Source organism: Alnus glutinosa, chromosome 10 (assembly GCF_958979055.1).
Source record: "Alnus glutinosa chromosome 10, dhAlnGlut1.1, whole genome shotgun sequence".
NCBI classification, from domain to species: Eukaryota; Viridiplantae; Streptophyta; class Magnoliopsida; order Fagales; family Betulaceae; genus Alnus; species Alnus glutinosa.
Window position 1 is genome coordinate 12,229,487 of NC_084895.1, and position 22,488 is coordinate 12,251,974.

At 36.5% G+C, this 22,488-nt stretch overlaps 1 protein-coding gene and 1 pseudogene across 1 annotated transcript; both read left to right on the top strand.

Moving 5' to 3' along the window:
• Positions 1-6,362, top strand: LOC133879566 (uncharacterized). The gene is made up of 4 exons (XM_062318180.1): positions 1-1,637; positions 2,011-3,360; positions 4,280-4,394; positions 5,770-6,362. The coding sequence occupies exons 1-4, from the start codon at positions 864-866 to the stop codon at positions 6,003-6,005; spliced, it is 2,475 nt and encodes an 824-aa protein (XP_062174164.1). The 5' UTR covers positions 1-863; the 3' UTR covers positions 6,006-6,362.
• A 4,279-nt stretch (positions 6,363-10,641) lies between these two features.
• On the top strand, positions 10,642-21,952 carry LOC133879735 (pleiotropic drug resistance protein 2-like; annotated as a pseudogene).
• The last annotated feature ends 536 nt before the right edge of the window (positions 21,953-22,488 follow it).

The window sequence follows — 22,488 nt, forward strand, 5'->3', positions numbered from 1 at the left end:
TTCATTTCCTTTGAAAAAAAGAAATAAAAAGAAAAGGTTGTTGTCGAATTCACTACCTTTTCTGGTTTTTACTTTTACCCTTTGAAGATTTACAACTGTACAACCCCAACCCTTTTACCTCTCGAATTTATTCGGACCAAAAACACCTCTCGCTCCTTGTTCCCACCATCAAAACTAAGCCCATTTTAGTCTTTTCGTCAAAATAGACCCCTCTGCTATTCTTAAAATATCCTCTCTCTCTCTCTCTCTCTCTCTCTCTCTCTCTTTAATGAAACCTAAAAAGGCTGAAACGCTCTCTTGGTGGTCTTTGGAGCCATCGAACTAAATTTCGGGCCGAGCCGATCTTGACCGTCCTTTCCTCCAATCTAACGGCTCCTACTAGTCGGCGTAGTTGTTAGTGGTTACCCATTTCTCTTCCCCCTAGTGGTTTTTATCATAAACCCTAGCCGAGAGCGCCACCTCAGTCCCCTCTCTCTCTCTCTCTCCCACAAGAAGTTCGTGAACCCCCATAACTCTCCGATCTTTTTTTCTCTCTCGCGCGCGCTTAGATCTTGTTCTCAGATATTTATTTCTTTTATCTTTTTGATTTTCAAATCTTTTTTTTTTTTTTCTGTATTTATTTCTTTTCTTAATTTGACTTTGTCTCTCTCTCGTTGTTTCTGAATCTGAGTTGATCGCTATGGTATTGCTTTCTTTTTCTTTCTTTTTGTGCTTTTTTTAAAAAAAATTTATTGTAAGGTATTTTTGTATAACTATTTGGCTCTGGATCCGAGTCGGGTCGGTCCAAGTCTGGAACTCGTAGGAAATGGCGAGTCTACAGGCGTTTCTGTTTCCGAGAATTTCGTACACGTTTTCCTTGGGTTATGAAATCAGTGTTTGCTAAGAAGTCAGGCTCGGGTTTGGTTGTGGTTGGGGCTGAGTCGACTCGGAGGTTAACTCGGGGGCTCGGTGAGTTGAGGGGTAGAAGGAGTCGATCGACGAGGCGTGCCGAGTTTTCGGTCGGAAACCGTCCGGCAATGCCGTCGGTGGGGATGAGGCGGACTACAAGGGTGTTCGGGGTGGTGAAGGGGGTAGACGGCGGCGCCAGGGTTCTCCGTTCAGGACGGCGACTGTGGCCGGAGTCTGGCGACGACTGGTTCAAGCTTGTGAGGAACCCTGGGAACGGCGACGGCCTCGGGTGCAAGAAGCCCGGCTGGGCTAACGGAGGCGGCAAAAGAGTCGTGTCATTCCACGCAGGTGCAGATGATCGCAAAACAGAGGTTCCTACTCTGAGGAAAAATACGATGAAGGTGAGCGATGGCGTGGACAAGTTGTTTGGGATTGTGTATAAAAGGAAGAGGAAGAGAAATGTTGCTACAAGTGATGGCGGGTTTTTCTCTGGGGATTCGGATAGAATGTATGGGATTCGATTTGCTCGGCGGCAGCGAAGGAAGGTTGATGGTTGTGGGGGGTTGGTGGTGCCTCTGGCACGTCCGGTTCTTGTTGTTTGTGGTGGTGGCGAGGTTGTAGGATGTTTTTTGTATTCGGTTTTGAGTTACATGAGGAAGGCCAAGCTGAGCCTGACTCAGCTTTCTGCATTCTTGTGCTCGGGCCCAATTGCTGGTGTTTACAACTCGTGCGGAATTCAGTTTTTTCGGGTAAGTAGTTCTGGTATGATACATAAGTAACTGCATTCTTTGTTGGGTAATTAGTTATTCAATTGTTAGACAAGTACTTGGATTTTTCATGAAAATAGTAACTCCATTCTTGTTAGTGTGGAAGTTGGGTCGAATTATGAACTGAAAATTTGAAATTAAACACTTTAATTTATTATTATTATTATTATTATTATTATTATTTTGTTGGGTAAAATCTTGACCGTAACTGAGGTGTATGGGGATTTTAGTGTTTTTTTTTTTTTCAATGTGTAATATGAGTAAAATTGATGGGAATTTGTATTGGATGATGTTATTTTTCTTTTTGTAATATGAAGTTATGTTTATTTGATCTGTGTTTGGAATGTTCTTTCAGGACCCTCCTATCAGTAGTGGCACTGGGATCTGCAATTTTTTTGGGGCCAAGCAGTATATACCCTTGTTTTCTGTGGATTTTTCTGCAGTTCCTCTGTCTTTTATGTACATGCATTACAGGATGCTTCTGAGGTTTAAGTGTAGGCCATTTGTTGTAAATAATTCGATTGATGGGGATACAGATGGTGATATGATGACCGACAGTGAAGACGACGAGAGTGAAGAACACCGTGTATGCATTCCTTCTGAGAGAGATCTGTCTGAATGCATTACCTCAGTCGTAGATCCTTCTGAATGCAAAAACATGGTACATGAAGTTCTTAGTACAGAGAACAGGGCACTCTTACACCCGTCTGTTAGAGCTTCGAAATTAGCTGGTCGGACGCAATACAGGAATGCATTAAATTATCGTGGTATTCGGAAGAGAAGGAGTTCGCTGAGGAGAAGGAGAGCTAGAAATCCTTCACTAGCCCCAGTCTCTGATGCAGCCAGTAATAGGAGAAATGGCATGCCTTTCTCTTCTGCGGTGACTAATAGGAAGCTAAGGAGTTCAGTTCAGATGAGCTCTTCAAAACAAATCAAAGACGTCAGTTCTACCTTATTCGCATCAAGGCAGGACGTCGACTCATCTTGCTGCTCTGCGAATATATTGGTTATTGAGGCAGACAAGTGTTACCGGGAAGAAGGTGCCAATGTCATTTTAGAAGTCTATGCTTCAAGGGAGTGGCTTCTTGCAGTCAAGAAAGATGGATTAACAAGATGTACCCTAAAGGCTGAAAAAATTATGAGGCCGTGTTCTTGCAACCGATTCACCCATGCAATTATGTGGAATTTGGATAATGGTTGGAAGCTAGAGTTTCCAAATCGACAGGACTGGCAACTTTTCAAGGATCTTTACAAGGAATGTTCAGATCGAAATATGCTGGCTCCAGCTGTTAAGAACATCCCGGTCCCTGGAGTTCTTGAAGTCTTAGACTATTGGAATGGCAATACTACTCCCTTTCGTAGACCTGATTCATATATCTCTGTAAAAGATGATGAGGTGTCTAGAGCTATGGCGAGGAGCACGGCAAGTTACGACATGGATTCTGAAGATGAGAAGTGGCTACAGAAATTCAATAAGGAGAATTTTACAGAGAATGAGCTTCATCAGCATGTTTCTGAGAATACTTTTGAGTTGATGGTTGATGCATTTGAGAAGGCTTATTATTTTAGTCCAGATGATCTCCCTGATGAGAAGGCAGCTGCTAATCTTTGCCCAGATATGGGTAGGAGTGTAGTAGAAGCCGTGTATAATTATTGGGTGAAGAAACGGAAGCAAAAACGAACAATGCTGGTTAGGTTTTTCCAGGTAAAGCACTATTATGTTTCAGATATCTCATTTCATGCTGGCAATGTGTTCATTTTTAGTTTTCTGCGGCACATTTGCCTTGGTCAGGTTATTTATTTTGGGTATCAGTTATACTGTTTGTTGTTAGATATGAGAAGAATATTACAGTTGTATTGGAACAAGAGTTCTGTTTGTACCGTTCTATGGTAGTAGAATGTTGTGCTATTGTATGATGGTAGAAAGTTATACGTGTATATTGGCAACTATATCTAAATAAATTTCATCATGTTTCAGCTCCTTAAAGGCAGTGTTTCCTTATGATCTCATATTTCTCACTGACTTGCTCTCTCCCCTTTTTTTTTTGGGGGGGGGGGGGGGGGGGGGGGGGGGGAGGGGGAGTGGCATTGAAGTGTGATTCAATTTAGTAAATTTATGCAGCAATCCTAACAAAGGTTCACTTTTTGGGTTGGATCAAAGTTGAGCTTCTGATCGCAGAATGCAATTATTTTATCCTTTTTTTTGTGGAATGCTTAAACGAGGAAACATAAAAATGGAGAATCTTTGATAAAAGACGAACCTTAACCATAACTGCCTCATTCGGATCCTGTTCTTTTGATCTGCTTGACTGGTGTGGTGTCATGAACATGGTCCAGTCTGTAGCGAATGGATGTTGCATAAGCCAGCTGAGTACTTTCACTTGAAGAAGTCAAGAAATCTAGAAGAGCTGAAAGATATTCTATTGTGTATCAAGCAGGGGCATTTGGAATTCTTATGTTAGTGTAATTCAAGAGAGATCCTCTGCCCCTTTACTTGCCCTACCCTTTATTTTTCTTCTTAAATCTTCTCTCTGTGGTGTACACATGCCAATTTAAGCTCGTAATAATATTTCAAATTGCTGTTCACTTGGTTATCTGATCAGTGTGGATGATATTTCTAACAGGGTCATCAAGCAAAGAGGCCTCCGGTGATCCCCAAGCCATTATTACGGAAGAGGAGATCATTCAAACGACAGCCAAGCCAATTTGGAAGAGGCAAACCACCAAGTGTCTTGCAAGGTAAGTTATACAATTTTAACATTCCACTATTTCGGTAAATTTGTCTTTCTATGAAGGTCAAAAGAGAAAATCTGGGTGTCAAGTGAGGTTTAATTTTGTTTATAATTAAATATCATTCCAAGGTGAAGATCAATTAGTGAGGTTTTGGGCCGATACAATAAGAACTGCTTGCTTATGTCACGATATGAGATAAAAGTTAGGAATCAACTTATGTAATAGAGTCGATCCCCTAAGGTATTGAGGAGCGGTGTAGAATCAGATCTCAAAGATAGTAAGTCTTTTATTTCTTATGAAAGAAAGAGTCTTTTTCAAAGATTCTATAGAAATTTATATATGAAACCGAGTGACCTTTTAGAAGATTCTAATGATAATGAAAATGCCTATGCTTTATTCTTCTGAAGGTGGGAAAAAAGATAAAACTAAAACTGATTAAATTATTAATCAAAATTAAAGTTTGAAACTCATGTAATTAATATCTTTTGGTTAACTCGAGAAAAAAAATGAGATAATAGATCTATGAGAAATCTCATTCAATTCGATATAGATCTATGAGAAATCTTATTCAATTAGGTATGGTAGATTAAAAATTGGGACACCAAAAGAATTGACTGCTGAGTCGTATGAGTAGGAAACTCTCAAGTACGGTTCTAAGGGAAGGAATTTAACTGCCTATTCCTTATTATTTATTTATTTGATATATATGCTGCTGAGAACTTTTTATAGGTACACAATTTTCTGTTATAAATTAGCATGCTTTCGCTTTATGACTTATCAAAAAAAAAGAAAAGCATGCTTTCGCTTCATGAGGTTTGTTAAATTTAAGAAAAAAGGCATAAGAAACTTTTGGTTAATGAATTTGTTCAAACGTTTTGAAGTTGTAATTGATTGTTGTCAGAAATTGTCTCACAAGAGTGTATCAAGTGCTTTGGAAATTTAACTACAATTATCAACTTTGATCTAATAGTCTGAAACACTTCATGGTGACTTGCGGAACTCTTTTATCCTCAGAGGGAAACAAATATAGCAAGGCATCATTATCACGTTCTTGAGTTTGGTCTAGTTTTGATTGTCATAGTTGTTTTGGCTTGTTTTATTTATTTCATTTCTCCAATTTTGATTTTGATTAAGCTATATTATAAGGTGTTGAATTAATCTAAAGGTCAAAAGAGGTACCTTGGTGGATTTTAGCTGCAAACTGTTTCCCAAAATCTTCAGTCCTCTCTGTCCAGATATCTTGTTTAAATCTTTCCTGCCAATATGCTCTTGATGCAAATTTGTGATTAGCATGGATGAAATTACCGCATTGAAACTTGGTAATGAAAATCGTGTTTTACTGAGTATTAACAAATGTATTTCATCTTCTATTGATGTACAGCAATTGCAGCTGAACAAGATGCTTTTGAAGAAAAGAATGCAATGCTTAAAGTTGAAGAAGCTAATGCCTCAGCAAAAAATTGCATGGACTTGGCCATTCGCAAACGAAAAAGGGCTCAGTTTCTTGTGGAGAATGCAGATTTAGCAACTTACAGAGCCATGATGGCGATTCGAATTGCTGAAGCAGCCCGAGTTGGCGAATCACCAGATGCTACTAGCAGTTATTTTCTTGACTGACGGGGTGTAGGTGTTCCTGATGCTTAAACAAAATGGCGGATTTTTTTTTCTTTCTTCTTTTAATTACAGGAAGGATTGCAGCCCCATGGCTGTTTTTGAAGTCGTCAGGAAGACTGCCCATGAAAGATTGTAACTTTGTATAGGTTTTGATTGGATGTACATTCTGTATTGTCATATGTTCACACCAAAACATGTATAAGCAGGTTTAGTGGATTTCCTTAGGGAGAAAATGAAAAAAGAAATACAGGAAGAAAAAAAAAAAACATTAGAGCCTTGGGCCATGCTGGAGAGTTCCTGTTCAAGAATGTGCATAATTTAACTTAGAATAATGCTAAAAACCACATTTATATTTCACAATTATCCCATCTTATTGCATATTATCAATCCCCCCATAGATCAGTCTTAAAGGAGGAGAAAAAAAAAAAATCTATGGGTGCGGTGCATACCAATAGGATGGGTAAAGTGTTTCCTGGTCGTTTAGATTGCAGTGGTTCTTGGTGGGTTTGGTTTCTGAATAGGTTTCTTTGTACCAAGTCTTACTGGGTAAGCAAAAAGGGTGCCCTTCAAATTAATGGTTCTTTTTTTTTTTTTTTTGGTGTTGATTTAGGTTATGTCGAGGTATGAATATAAAATTATATAAATTAATTATAATTTAACTTATTTAATTAAACATGTAAGACTTATAATTTTAATCCGTTCAACTTCATGTAGAGTTCGTGTCTAATTTGAAGGTTGTATAAAAAATTAATGGCTTAATGGCTTTTGTGGCACGTCGGATTTTGGGTGTGTTAAGACATGTGAGAAAGATTATTTAAGTTAAACCTAACTGACCTATTGAACCTTCCTTCTATGCGTGCAGGCCCAATATGTAAGTTTACAATGTGAAAGGAGATGCAATGAGTTGTGATTTGTTAAAGCCGGGAGTCAATTGAAGTTTTGTTGGATATATTAGAGTTAAAGGAGGTGAGAGCTCCAATTAAGTTTTCTGTGGTTTGCTCCAATGCATTATCCATGGTTTAAAATGTGTCACGTGGCTCATTATTAATCTAATGGCTCATAATCATATGATAAATACGCTTTTTGCCCAATTTTCAGCTTCTTCCTTTTTAAACCAACTTTGCTTTTTCCTCACTAATAATATGAAATTCACCATACATACCACTCTTCTCTAAAACAAAAGTATCAATTTCTTAAGAAGCTCTAATGAAAACTTACTACTAACCTTCATTTGCATTCTTAGAAAAAAGCATTTGTCCAAGAGAAAATTGGGGGAAAAAAAAATTTTCTTGATATATATATATTTTAAATAAGAGTTTATGGGCACTAACACATCAATCTCGTGAGATGAGGGTGTAATATATAATACTTCTTAAAAAAAAGAAGAGAGGTTAAAATAGAAGATAAGTGTAGTAGGGATTGGATGAAGATGGCTCTCCTTCTAAGTTAGGCCGGTTTGAGTTTGAGTTTGAGTCAAAATTATTTATGAAGGATGTGACACATCTTGAATTATGCATGTGAATAAGAGGAATGTTTTATATCACATTTTTATCTTATTATACTTATGTGGCAATCCTAACCATTTTTTACTACTTTTTTTTTTAATATAATAATGCTAGAAACTATATTTTTATTCAACAACTATTCTACAATGGTAGCATGACAGTTCCAACCAATCTTTAGATTAGTCATATATATATATATATATATATATATATATATATATATATATATATATATATATATATATATATATATATATTGTATTTTGGGAATGTTTTAAATGCAATGTATTAAAGAGCATCGAATGAAGAGTCTCACATGGAAAAAAAACAGAAAGTGTAGTATTGGCATTCATAAGGCCCAACACATTTTAAGCATTTAAAGTAATACTTGAATATATGCACTTTAAGTATTCAGTTTTGGATGGTTAGGATTATTCGATTCGGTGGTCTGATCTAGACCATAAGATGCTGCTTAGGTAGATTCAGTAGTTGGATTTATTGGTTCATCACTAATGCAAAACTGTAAGGTCAAATCAACTTTGGTCTAACGGTTGAGATTAAATAATTACGATATAATAATAATTATTAAATAATCATTGATAGTTATTTAATCTAATGATCAGAATTAAGTTCATGTTGAAATAGCAGTTTATATAATGCAGTCTAGTTATTAAAAACAGAACAAATATCTCTTATTTTGTTTCTCTTTTATACCTTTTGTACTTTAAATTTCGAGTCTATGTTTCTTGCTATAATAGAAAATTTGAGAGTATTCGGTTTTAGTTTTGTTTGTGCATGCAAAACGCAACTAAACAACAGAGAATTCTTGGACTCCATTGTATCCTGAAAAAATATTTGTTGTAACCCTCTGCATACTATATCTGGTGGGGATAAATAATTTCTTAAGGAAAACAATGTTGTAACGCACATTAATTGGAAGCATTTCGTTTCTGCTTTTTATTACTTTCATCTAACAATTATTTCTTTTTCCTAACTTTCAGTATTTTGGTAAATAATCTAAGAAGTTTTGCTTACCTTTTGAGGGAAAAAAAAAAAAAAAAAAAAAAAAAAAAAAAAAAAAAAAAAAAAAAAAGCCAAGCCGTTTGCATGGGAATTGGTAAAATTAATCGATAATTTATATAGCTAGCAAAGGTGCAAATTCGGACCCAAAAAAAAGAAGAAAAAAAAAAAACATTTATATTTTGTTTAATGTCCTTGGCATAGGTTTGTCTACAAATTAAGGTAATCTCTAGAATTAAATATGAAGATAAAACTTAAATAGATCTCTTTCTTCTTCTAATACTCTCATGCAGCAAGATTGTGCATGATGAACATACGTGTAAGAAAATCTTCCAAGACAGTGACCCACATTCTTCAGAGGCCAAACTCTTATCTTTGATGGGGGTCTTGTTGTTTTTACCTGGGCCATTGCAAAATGGGTCACGTAGTCAGCAACCTCCTCCTCGTAGTATTTGCACGTCATCTACTTGCTACCATTTTCCACATACTGCGTACTTGCTGACGCGTGGAGGAAAGGAATATGTGGAAGTTAGCCCCCTTATCCATTTGATGGTGACATGGCTGCAACTTTGGCACTGCATCACTTGGTTTTATTAGTACTCGCGCATTCTCAACGGCTTTTATATATTCTTTTATTTTTTATATATAGAAAAAATATCAAAAAAATACTTGCAATAGATATTTTATCGATTTTTTAAGCATCGAGAATGTTACAGTTTTATCAAATGTGTAAAAGAAATTGAAAGAATTTTTTTATTCATTATTTTAATATAAAATATTTCTCTTTCTTCTCTTATCTCTCGCTTCTTTGCTTTTCACGGAGATTGCGTTGAAATTTTAAAAAAAATATGAGAATAAGTAAGAATTTATATTTGTAAAGAAATAATATTTAATTGATATAAAGAAAATTATTGTGAAATTTATTTGGATAAAGAAGTAGATATTAATTTTGTTTTCTAAATTTAAAGAATTTTTTTTTTTTTTTTTTTTTTTTTAAAAAAAGGGTACTGTAAATGCTTATTACATATGTAAGTCGTAAGAGGTCTGAGTATTTATACAATGTAGGGCAAGATTGGATTGAGGTTCAGACTTGGGTGGAAAATACTACAATGGTGGGCGGGCCCATCTTGATTTGTTTTTTTTAATAGGTTATAACTACAAAAGGTGAGTATATATGATTTGTTTTTTTTTTTCTTTGTAAAATAATAGCTCAAAGTTTATAAATATTAAGCATTTCATCAAAGAAAATACTTTTCTTGAAATGACGACATCCTATAAGTTAAGAGATATTGATTCTTTGGAAACTTTATATATGTTATGAGGGCCAAAATAATTATCATCCATTATTTCAACGGATGTCCAAATTGGTAAATGAATGTCTTTGTTTTCTAAAAGGCCACCAATATTTACTGGAATAACCAATAGAGAGTGGCGCCTAGCCGTTGAGAGCGCCTTGAGATTCAGTGCAATACCTCTAATCTAAGCTGTTCATTTAAAATGAACAGTCCAAAATATGACAAGACATAAAGAGAGAGAAGGGGGTGGCATGTAAGCTATAGATAAAGTGGCTATTGGAGCCGAATCACCCCCTTTGGCCAGTGGCCACTCCCGTTTTATGTGTTGTCTCATTCATCTAAAATGAACTGCCTAAATTTGAGGTATTGCAGTAGATCTCAATCCTATCAAAAGAGTCTAATTGTCCTCTTCTCAGCTACTTAGGAAACAACGACTCATATGGAAAAATATTCTGACTCAATCCCCCAACACATAGAGAAGACAAAAACTTGGACAATTTCATGCAAAACCTTTCAACTGGTCTCCAAACTCTGTAATACCCATTTCTGTCACCACCTTACCCTTCAGCCTCACCAAAGTCTCCTACATAAACCATGCACAAAAGCACCTCCAATATCACCAAGCCACATATTCTTTCATACCCATCACCTCCAAATTCAGCTACAGAGTCTATCTGCAAGTAGTTGTTCAAGAGTTGCATGCTTATAAACTGATAAACAATGTTCTGAATTTATATCATATACTACTTTTTTAGTTCTTCAGCTCCATTGCATCAATAGGTGCTAACTAGTGTATATAGGGGTGCCAAGTACATCATTATGGCGGCTGCTTTGGCTGGAGATGAGCTTGTAAGGTCCATGATCAGCCGGAGAGCGAGTTTCCGGTCGGCTAGCAAGGGCAATTGGGCCTCGACGAGCTTCAGCGAGGTTTGGTCGGGGCAGCCTGACGTGTTTCAAAATGTTAGTGTTTTTGGGCCTTCTCAACCCAAAAGCTAGCTCAAAGGTTGAGGCTTTCCCCCCACTTATAAACCCAACACCAGCCCCTTCCACATCCGATGTGGGATAACCCCAACAATCTCCCCCTCACACATCGGGCCTGGGTCGGAGAGAGAGACAACCCGTTTCTCCCGCAGAAGGGCCTGAGACTTGTTGGTAAACCTGGGCTCTGATACCAAGTGTTAGTGTTTTTGGGCCTTCTCAACCCAAAAGCTAGCTCAAACCAAAGCTAGCTCAAAGGTTGAGGCTTTCCCCCCACTTATAAACCCAACACCAGCCCCTTCCACATCCGATGTGGGATAACCCCAACACAAAAGAGTGGCAGGGAAGATGATGAGGAGGAGCTGAAGTGGGCGGCATTAGAGCGACTTCCGACGTATGATAGGCTGAGGAAGGGATTTCTGAAGCAGGCCTTGGATAATGGGAGGGTTGGTTATGAAGAGGTTGAAGTCACCAATCTTCAAATGCAGGACAAGAAGCATCTCATGGAGAGTATACTCAAGGTTGTTGAAGAAGATAATGAGAAGTTCCTTCGTAGGCTTAGAGAAAGGACTGATAGGTGAGACTCTTTCTCAAGTGTATGCTGTAGTTTTGGTTACCAAATGTTTTCATATGTGCCTTTTTTTCTTCTTCTTTTGATTGGTTGTGTTAGATTTGATCTTTGTTATCTTCTTATGATCTTTTGATTGTTTTCTTCAGGGTGGGAATTGATATTCCTAAGATTGAAGTCCTGTTTGAGGATTTATCAATTGAAGGAGACGCATATGTTGGAACCAGGGCACTCCCAACTCTGCTGAACTCAACCTTGAATTCAATTGAGGTATTTTGTTCTGTTTCTCTCTCTGCCTCTGCCTCTGCCCTCTGCCTCTTCTTCTTCTTCTTCTTCTTCGATGCTTTGGAAATAGTTTCTAAGAATGATTTCATGGCCTGGTATACATAATGACACAATAAACAAAGTCCTTTTTCATATCAATTATATCTCTGGTATTATTTCAGCTTTTAGTTGTCAATGTGTTGAAGAGGAAATCTTCCACTTGTTTCTATCAATGCTTCACAAAGGAAAGTTGCTGCAATTTGTTGTAGAGCTTGGTGTATGTACTGAATTTTTTTTTTTTTTTTTTTTGGTTTTTAATTTGTGGCGGTAATAGGCGGTTCTTGGGTTAATCAAGCTTTTCCCATCAACGAAAAGGGCTGTCAAAATTCTACGCCAAGTGAGTGGAATAGTGAAGCCATCAAGGTATTGGATTTTTTGCAAAACTTTGAGTTTAATGAAGCAATACGTGAAAGAAAAATATTCTTCACGAAATATGATTATGGTATATTCTTTGTTGATTAATTTTTGGCTTTTCTCCAGAATGACGCTGCTTCTGGGACCTCCTGGAGCTGGGAAAACGACATTGTTGCAGGCCCTTGCTGGGAAGAGGAACAAGGATCTCAGGGTGTGTAATCTTCCTCCCCTCTCATCAGGACTGTGCATTTGGAATAGCGATTACGCAAATTAAAAGCGCGATTTTAAACAAAATCGCAGAAAATGCATAGTTTGAGAGTAGGTTTTTAAAAAATTGTGATTTGAAAACGTAGAAAAATCTTTATTTTCAAATCACAAGTAATAATATGCGTTTTTAAATGCTAAATTGACATTTTAAAGGTTAAATTACGATTTTACTAAACATTTAACTGCGTTTTCAAATCACACGTTTTAAAATTACTATTTTTAGATTGCATGTTTTGAAATTGCAGACCCAAACGGACCCATGTTTGCCAAAAAATTTGATATCTTGAATGACTCAATTTACAATACACTATGTGGTTTGCTCAATTCTATTTGAATAAAGCAACAAGAAGGTAATGCTGGATTTTGTAGTGTCTAAAAAGCTGATGAAGTATTATTGTTTGCTTATCCTTTTCCCATGTTGTCATTGATCTCTGTTTTTTTTGACATATTCTTGGGACTGTTTCTTAATTTTATAATTACTGTTGGCTTCACAAGCTCTTCTCTTAAAAGACTCACGAAGACAGAAGTAGAGTAATATTACTTTTCACACTTATTTCACATCAGCAAACGTGATGTGTTTCAATTGGCTTCTTTTTGTGACTGACATAAAAATCTATTTAAAGCACATCACGTCATCGAATATGAAATGAGTGTGAAGAGTAAGATTGCTCCCATAAATAATGGCTAAATCGTGAACATTTCAAGTATTGATTTGTACTAACCCGATTGAAGTCCTAAATTTGTCACTAACAACTTGTATAAACAGGGATCAGGACGAATTACATACTGTGGACATGAATTTTCAGAGTTTGTTCCTCAAAGAACATGCGCTTACATTAGCCAACATGATCTTCACCACGGCGAAATGACGGTCAGAGAGATGTTGGATTTTTCGGGACGTAGCTTGGGAGTCGGAACCAGGTATGAGCTGCTGACAGAATTATCAAGACGAGAAAAAGCAGCAGGAATCAAACCAGATCCTGAGATTGATGCGTTCATGAAAGCCACAGCAATGGCAGGCCAAGAAGCAAGTCTTGTTACCGACTACGTTCTCAAGGTATGTTGCCTCCATGTCTACTAGGTAACAAGACTCCTAAACCTAATAAAACATTGAAATTAAGTTGGTTTAATTAAGCCGCTACTCTTCTGGACTTGTATTAAACGAACTACCGAATGAAGCATTTTGTATTTACATCTTGATCACCTCGTCCGGACCTATCTCCGAATGAGGCTCATTGGGCACCTCTCATCTGGACGTGTTCCGAATGCCACTCCGAACGGGACTCTTTGGAACGCTTTCATAAGTCCTCTTAAGAAGCTCATTCGGACGAGATTTGGACCTCGTGTGGACGCCAGTGTTTGTACATGTTTTCTTCATAAATTTGAACACAGTCAGACAAATTTTCTTATCTAACTTATTCATAGTTTGTATAACAGATTCTTGGATTGGATATCTGTGCTGACATTATGGTGGGTGATGATCATATGAGAAGGGGTATATCTGGTGGACAAAAGAAGCGTGTTACTACAGGTACTTGAAAGATAGACAAAAAGGATTACATATAAATATTAGGGGTAATTACATTTTTCTCCCATCAACTACCAGTCATTGTCAACATGGATCCATGAACTGACACATCGACCAAAAGAGAGCATCTAATTACCAACTTTACATACTTTGCTCCCTTCCGCCAGTTTAATTCGTGAAAAGACTTAAATACCCTAACTCAAATTCAAAAATGACATAAATACCCTCAACTTTTTTAAACATATTAATTTTAATATTTTTTTTTATTAATTACTGTTTGAGGGCATTTTGGTCTTTAAACCAAAATTAATGCCCAAAAATGAAATATTCCGTCCAAGTTAACGGGATTCCCTGACGGAGGGGGGGCAAAGTATGTAAAGTTGGTAGTTGGATGCTCTCTTTTGGTCAAGGTGTCAGTTCATAGGGGCATGTTGACAATGACTGGTAGTTGATGGGGAGAAAAGGTAATTACTCCTAAATATTAAGTGGCAGTATTTTTTTTTCCCCTTGACCAAACAATTCTTTCAATTTAGGGCCAATTTGGGTTTGTGATTTGTAACAGATATATTAGTTAATGGGCCGCCTTAGTAGTTTAATGGGCCTTGGGCCTTATTAGTTAGTGGCTTATTAGTTTAGTAGCCTTTAGGTGGGTTTATATAAACAAGACCCACCTAAAGGCCACTAACTAATACGGCCCAAGGTCCATTAAACTACTAAGGTAGCCCATTAACTAATATATCTGTTACATGATTTCAAAATGTGCGATTTCAAAATAAAATTCTTAAAAATACAGTTAAGCATCTAGTATTTTAACATTTAAAATCGTGCCTTGCTTGCATGTGATTTGAAAGTAAAGATTTTTTCAACGTCTTCAAATCATTATTTAAAATTAAAAAAAAAAAAAAAAACTCAAACAAATATTTTTTGTGACTTAAAACCAAATCGCATTTTCTAGTAGGAATAACATTTACACTGAATGCAGGAGAAATGTTGGTTGGACCAGCAAAGGCTCTTTTCATGGATGAAATATCAACTGGTCTGGACAGTTCGACAACATTCCAAATTGTCAGGTTTATGAGGCAGATGGTTCATATCATGGAGGTGACAATGATAATTTCTCTTCTGCAACCTGCGCCTGAAACCTTTGATCTCTTTGATGACATTATATTACTTTCAGAGGGTCAGATTGTCTACCAAGGCCCTCGTGAGAATGTTCTTGAATTTTTTGAAAATGTAGGCTTCAAGTGCCCGGAAAGGGAAGGAATTGCAGACTTTTTGCAGGAAGTTACTTCCAAAAAAGACCAGGAGCAGTACTTTTACAGGAAGAATGAACCTTATCGATGATATATCAGTGTGCCTGAGTTTGTAGATTGCTTCCATAACTTTCACATTGGCCAGAAACTTTCTGCAGAGCTTAAAGTTCCTTATGATCGATCCAAAATCCATCCTGCTGCATTAGTGAAAGATAAATATGGAATCTCCAACTGGGAGCTCTTCAAGGCATGCTTTGCAAGAGAGTGGCTGTTGATGAAGAGAAACTCTTTCATATATATATTCAAGACAACCCAGATTACCATCATGTCAGTTATTACCATGGCAGTGTTCTTGAGAACAGAAATGAAGCATGGTAGAATAGAAGATGGAGGAAAGTTTTATGGTGCACTTTTCTTCAGTCTCATTAACGTGATGTTCAATGGAGTGGCAGAACTTGCATTGACTATTTTCAGGCTTCCTGTGTTTTTCAAGCAGAGGGATTTCTTGTTCTATCCAGCATGGGCTTTTGGGTTACCAATTTGGCTCCTCAGGATTCCCCTCTCTTTGATGGAGTCAGGAATATGGATCTGCCTTACATATTACACTATTGGGTTTGCACCTGCTGCTAGTAGGTATATGCCTGCATTTACGTTCTTTCAGATAAATTAGTACAGTTCATACATATAGCTAGTGAAATATTTAATTTTAACGGGAGGTAAACTGTGGAGTCAGGGTTCGAACTCAAGACTTTTAGCTCTGATACCATGTTAAATTTACTAGTTATCATAAAAATTTAAATTGATAGGAAATAGTAAATTTAATAATTTAATCAATACTTTAACACAAAGTATCAAGCCGTTTTAATCGAGCATAAAGGTTGCCTACTTCGTGACTCGACTGCAAAGCTGCAATCCATTCGATCTCATACTTAACGAACTGAGTTTGATCCCATACTCGACGTAGTGGTTGGCTTTGATACCAAATGATATAAATCTCAAGTAGTACTCACTTTTAAAAACCGGCTTACAAGAAGAGGGTGCTCAAAAATATATACACAAGATTAAAATTGCATTTAAACCATGTGTGAGACTTAAAGATCGTAACATCCTGTTACTTACTTGCATTCTGAGTTACACATATTTATTATTTATGTTAACTAACACAATTTTCTTATAGGTTTTTCCGCCAATTATTGGCATTCTTCAGTGTCCACCAGATGGCCCTATCTCTCTTCCGATTTATTGCAGCACTAGGAAGAACACAAGTCGTGGCAAATACACTTGGTACCTTTACATTGCTGCTGGTTTTTGTCCTTGGTGGATTCATTGTTGCTAAAGGTAAGAATTTTATGTTTTTAGTTTTCTCTACGTCCCGTTAAATTACCATTTATCCCAAAAGTTATGACACCAAGATGATTTCGTATATATATATTCAGAAATGGTCAGCTCCTCATGCACTAATTTCTTCTCTTTGTGTAGATGACATTAAACCATGGATGATATGGGGCTACTATGTTTCTCCTATGATGTATGGACAGAATGCCATAGCCATCAACGAATTTCTGGACGAAAGATGGAGTGCAATAAGATCTCAAAAAACATTTGCAAAATGTCACTTTGTTTCCTTTTAAAACAACCTCATTTCATTACCTTAATTCTTTTTCTTTGTTACAGCCAAATCCCGACCCAAATACTCCTGAACCCACCGTGGGAAAGGTTCTGCTCGGGGCCAGGGGCATGTTTAAAGAGGATTATTGGTACTGGATTTGTGTTGGGGCACTCCTTGGGTTTTTCTGCTTTTCAATATCTGTTTTATGTTGGCTCTCACCTTCTTAAATCGTAAGCAATCATTTCCCACAGTAATCTCCATTTCAGTTTCTGCAATGAGATTTTGGAATTTCTATTGCATGCTTTGAAAATCAACCGCAGCTTTAGGAGATTCTAAATCTGTTAGTGTGGAGGATGATGATCAGAGGAAGAGTAGAAAGCAGTCTTCTAATGGACAGCATAGAGTGAGGGTCACGGAAATGAGTACAGCTTCAACTGCTCCGTTGTTTGAAGGTTCCAAAACTTACAGTTCTTCTCTCTCTGAAATCATGTAAACAGTTACTTAGGGCCCGAGCGCATTTGCGGTTTTAAATAGTGCAATTAAAAAATAGTAATTTTAAAATGTGTAATTTAAAAACGCAATTAGACTTTTGGTAAAATCACAATTTCGTTCTTAAAATTGCAATTTAACTTTTAAAATAGCGTGTTTTTAAAAACGCACCCCCTTACCATAATTTGAAAACGCAGTTTTTTTCTACGTTTTTAAAACCCACTCTCAAATAATATACTTTTTGTGATTTAGTTTAAAATCGCATTTTGGCTTGCAAAAATCGCACTCCCAAACGCATTCTTAAAGGGAAAACAAATGGCTTACATTGTTATTGAGGATAAGATTTGAATACTTACAGGAATTGATATGGCAGTGAAGAACACTCCAGACAACTCAATTGGTACTGTTGCAGAGCAGGCACCTGCTAGAAGAGGAATGGTGTTGCCATTTCAGCCCTTATCACTTGCATTTTTAATCATGTGAATTACTACGTTGATATGCCTGCTGTAAGTCCCTTTTCCCTTTATCTCTCTTTCCATTTTGCAAAATCACCTTATGGCAGTGAAATAGTTTGTATAAAGAGAAATGCTACAAGAATTCCCTCTTTTACACTTCCAAGTTCTTACTTGTTAAGGTGATAGTTGCCACGTTAGGGAGTAAGTATTTGAGAGTGTAAAAGAGAGAATTCATGTAGCATTTCTCTTGTATAAATGGTTTATTTACTTTCAAAAGAATGATCATTGAGAACCCCTTCTATCATTCATCCTAAACATCTAGAAAGTGGACTAACAGATTGTCAAATTTCTGCTTTCTTTTTTCTTTTTTCTTTTTTCTTTTTTCTTTTTTCTTTTTTATAAAAAAATATTTGGAAAATTTCATGCACTTAAAACCTCTTTAGTTTTCAAATTCAGATGCTGAACACTAGTTTTTGACTTTTTGTCATCAGGAAATGAAGAGCCAAGGAATTGAAGAGAGTCGTCTCCAACTGTTACGAGATGTTAGTGGTGCTTTCAGACCTGGTATTCTAACAGCATTGGTTAGTGTAAGTGGTGCTGGAAAGACCACATTGATGGATGTGCTTGCCGGAAGGAAAACTGGTGGCTACATTGAAGGAAGTATCAGCATATCTGGTTACCCGAAGAACCAAGCAACTTTTGCTCAGGTTAGTGGTTACTGTGAACAGAATGATATCCATTCACCCCATGTTACTGTTTATGAATCTCTTTTGTACTCTGCCTGGCTGGGACTTGCTAAGGATGTTGATAAGGAAACACAAAAGGCATGTTTCTTTCTCCAAAATCTAATCTCTTTATCATTGAACATGCCTTTCCTTTATGAACTTATATTCTATTTTGATAAGTTAACTTATCCCAAAAAACTAGATAACATGTTTTGGGTCGTGGTTATGATATATCTTGTTAAATCACCATTTATCTCAAAAAGCTTAGTTGATAGGAATGGTGAATTTAATCATTTAATTTATATTTTAATACTCCCGTTCACGTGTGGGCTCAAACTCCTTTCAACAAGTAAGGCCGAACACGTAGAATATTTAACTAAAATATGGGGTAAACTGTGAAGTCAGGGTTCAAAATCATGACATCTACCCTCATATCATGTTAAATCACCACTTATCCCAAAGCTTAGGCTGATAAGAATGTGTCAAAATAATTTCACATAGTTTTGTCCATAAAACTTGGGGTCAATGGCACGATTCACTTTCCCCATTTCAGTTTAGGGCAATTTTCTCCATCTAATATCAGCTCCAAATATTTTGGTGTCTCAAGGCAAGAGTAAAATGAGAGTTTCTTTATCTTTCCAAGTCTTTTTATGTTTAGATGAAAAATTGTTTATCCATTGTGAATGTCTACTTGGGCATTCACCATGTAAGTCTAGCAACTTAGAGCTTTACCAATGGTGTTACTGACCTCAGCTTTTTGTGGTATAGATGTTTGTTGAGGAAGTCATGGAGTTGGTTGAGCTTAACCCAGTGAGACTTACCATAGCTGTGGAATTGGTTGCTAATCCCTCCATCATCTTCATGGATGAGCCAACATCAGGCCTTGATGCTAGAGCTGCAGCAATTGTTATGCGCACAGTGAGAAATACAGTGGGTACAGGGCGAACTGTTGTCTGCACAATTCACCAGCCAAGCATCGATATTTTTGAAGCTTTTGATGAGGTATTTGAGATAATATCAGCATTTTGCATTTGGGACCTGTTTCTCTGATTCTCCTAAAGCCAACCTAACACTTTCTCCATTTAACATAAAAATTCCCACAGCTGCTGTTGATGAAGAGAGGTGGACAAGTCATTTATGCAGGACCCCTTGGTCGCCATTCTCACAAGCTTGTAGAGTACTTTGAGGTGTCACTTTTTAAGCTTATATGCTTATAAATAGATGACCAATTTATGAAAGTAACTCTTAAGAAGTCTCGGTTAGAAACTAAATTCCATAACCAACGCAGGGCTATAAAAATAGTAACCGTTACGAATCTTAGGGTCTATTTAGGTTTGAAATTTCAAAACGTGCGGTTTAAAAATAGTGATTTGAAAACATGTATGTGAAAACGCAACTTTTGAAAATGCAGTTAAACGTTTGGTAAAATCGCAATTTGACCTTTAAATTTGTGCGTTTTAAAAAAACTCACCCCTTTGCCCATGATTCGAAAACACAGATTTTTCTAAGTTTTCAAATAGCAACTTTTTTAAAAAAACGTACTCCAAAACGATACATTATTCACAAACTATTATCTATGAATATTGAAGGGTATCCCGCATGTTACTAAGATCAATGATGGTTATAATCCTGCTACATGGATGCTAGAAGTCAGTTCTCCTGCAGTTGAGGCTCAACTTGATGTGGATTTTGCTGAAATTTATGCCAACTCTGAACTGTACAAGTAAGAAGAACATGAGACATTCTCATGGAATTCCTGCCAAATTTTACTTTCATCTTTCAACTAAAATAAGTTTTCATGTATTGATTCCTTTATGCAGGAGGAATCAAGATCTTATCAAAGAGCTTAGCACTCCAGAACCGGGATCCAAGGACCTTTACTTCCCCACTAAATATTCTCAATCCTTTATTACTCAATGCAAGGCTTGTTTCTGGAAGCAATATTGGTCCTATTGGAGGAACCCTCAATACAATACCATCCGGTTCTTCATGACAATAGTTATTGGTGCTCTATTTGGTATAATTTTCTGGAATAAAGGAGAGAAGACGTAAGTGTTAAAATTCTTATTTTCCTATCTTTTAATTTTTTAGATGAATTATTTTCCTATCTTTATCTATAACATTTTACTAGGCATCTTATGGTTATGACTAGTACAACACGCGGGACACGTGAAATATAAAACTGAAATGGGAGGTGAATGATGGAGATAGGTTCGATTTCAAGATCTCTGTTTTTTATATATGTTAAATCATCACTTATCCCAAAAGCTTAAGTTAATACGAAGTAATAAATTTAATTATTTCATTTATATTTTAACAGAAAACCACGCCATTGACCTCTTGGAGTCATATAATGATCAATGGACACTAATAGATATTATGTAGACTATTTCTCTGCTTTTTCATTGATGAATTTATATAAAGCTAATTGCAAACTATTATGTCAAAAGGCACAGGGAACAAGATCTACTGAATCTGTTGGGAGCTATGTATGCTGCTGTTCTTTTCCTTGGAGGCACCAACACTTCTGCAGTGCAGTCTGTTGTGGCAATTGAAAGAACAGTTTTCTACCGTGAAAGAGCGGCCGGAATGTACTCAGCCTTGCCTTATGCACTTGCTCAGGTAAAAGAAGATAAAATCATTTTATTATGCAAGAAGAATGAAAGAAAAAACTATAATAATCTGATTTGCAGTAGAAATGATTAGGATTTGTATCTTATTCTCTACAGGTGGCTGTAGAGACGATTTACGTTGCTATCCAAACTTTTATCTACAGTCTTATCCTTTACTCAATGATCGGATTCCAATGGCAAGCTGATAAATTCTTGTGGTTTTACTACTTCATATTGATGTGCTTCATGTACTTCACATTGTATGGGATGATGATTGTAGCTCTCACTCCCAGCTACCAAATTGCTGCCATTGTTATGTCCTTCTTCCTAAGCTTCTGGAACCTGTTCTCTGGTTTCCTCATCACAAGAACAATAAGTATAAGCAAGCCATGACCCAAAATATAGCATGATATGTGGCACAAAAGCATTTTTGTTTAGTGATTTAAATATTCATGTGGCTCCAAATGCATCATTAAAGATCATGATATGATTTCAAGTCCTTTATACAAGTTAAAATGCTATTTAGTAGACTATATGACTAACATACAACTGGGATAACGTGACAGTAAAAATTAACATTTGCTGATCTAAAAACTGATTTTAACTGTTACATTATTCCAGTTGTATAGTAGTTGTATATAAATTTAGTCTATAGAATTACTCAAAACCGCATTAAAATCTAACGCTTGACATCTGCAGCAAATTCCAATATGGTGGAGGTGGTATTACTGGGCTTCTCCAGTGGCATGGACACTCTATGGCCTTGTTACCTCCCAGGTGGGCGACAATACTTCTCAAATGGAGGTACCAGGAGAAGATTCATTACAGTTAAGTATTAGCTTAAGGAGCACCTGGGGTTTGAATATGACTTCCTCGGAGCGGTGGCTGCCGCCCATGTCGGCTTTGCCCTCCTTTTCTTCTTTGTCTTTGCATATGGCATCAAGTTCCTCAACTTTCAAAGGAGATAAGGAAAAGCTTGAAGAATGATAAGATTTTGCAGGCAAAGTTGTGCTCGAGTACCGTGCAGAAAAAGAGAGAGTTGCTTGTATTTTTACCAAATTTGTAAATTTTTATCTTGTAAAATGTTTATTGGATGTTATCATTTGTTGTTAAATCTTCCGTTTTAATAAATTAAATTTCCACATTTTCAACTCCTACTTGGACAAGGAGGAATAACAAGAATGGCAGCTCCCCACAAATAACATCTGCATAATTTGAAAAGGAAGCTAGAGTTTGAAATAATTAATTAACATATTCAACTATCTCCAACTTGGATCGATCAAATTCTTTCTAGTAATATTACTATGCACACCAATTTATTATACTCATTTTACACTGTCTAACGTGGTATATTTTAGAGCATTCCTAGTAGCCTCACCAAATTTTACTCTCACCAAAATAGCTAAAAATCAATTTTCTCTATTCTGGTGAGCTGCTTTTTTAAAATTCTCCCAGCAGCATCACTATTTTAACTATTCACTATCATTATTCTATTTAAATAATT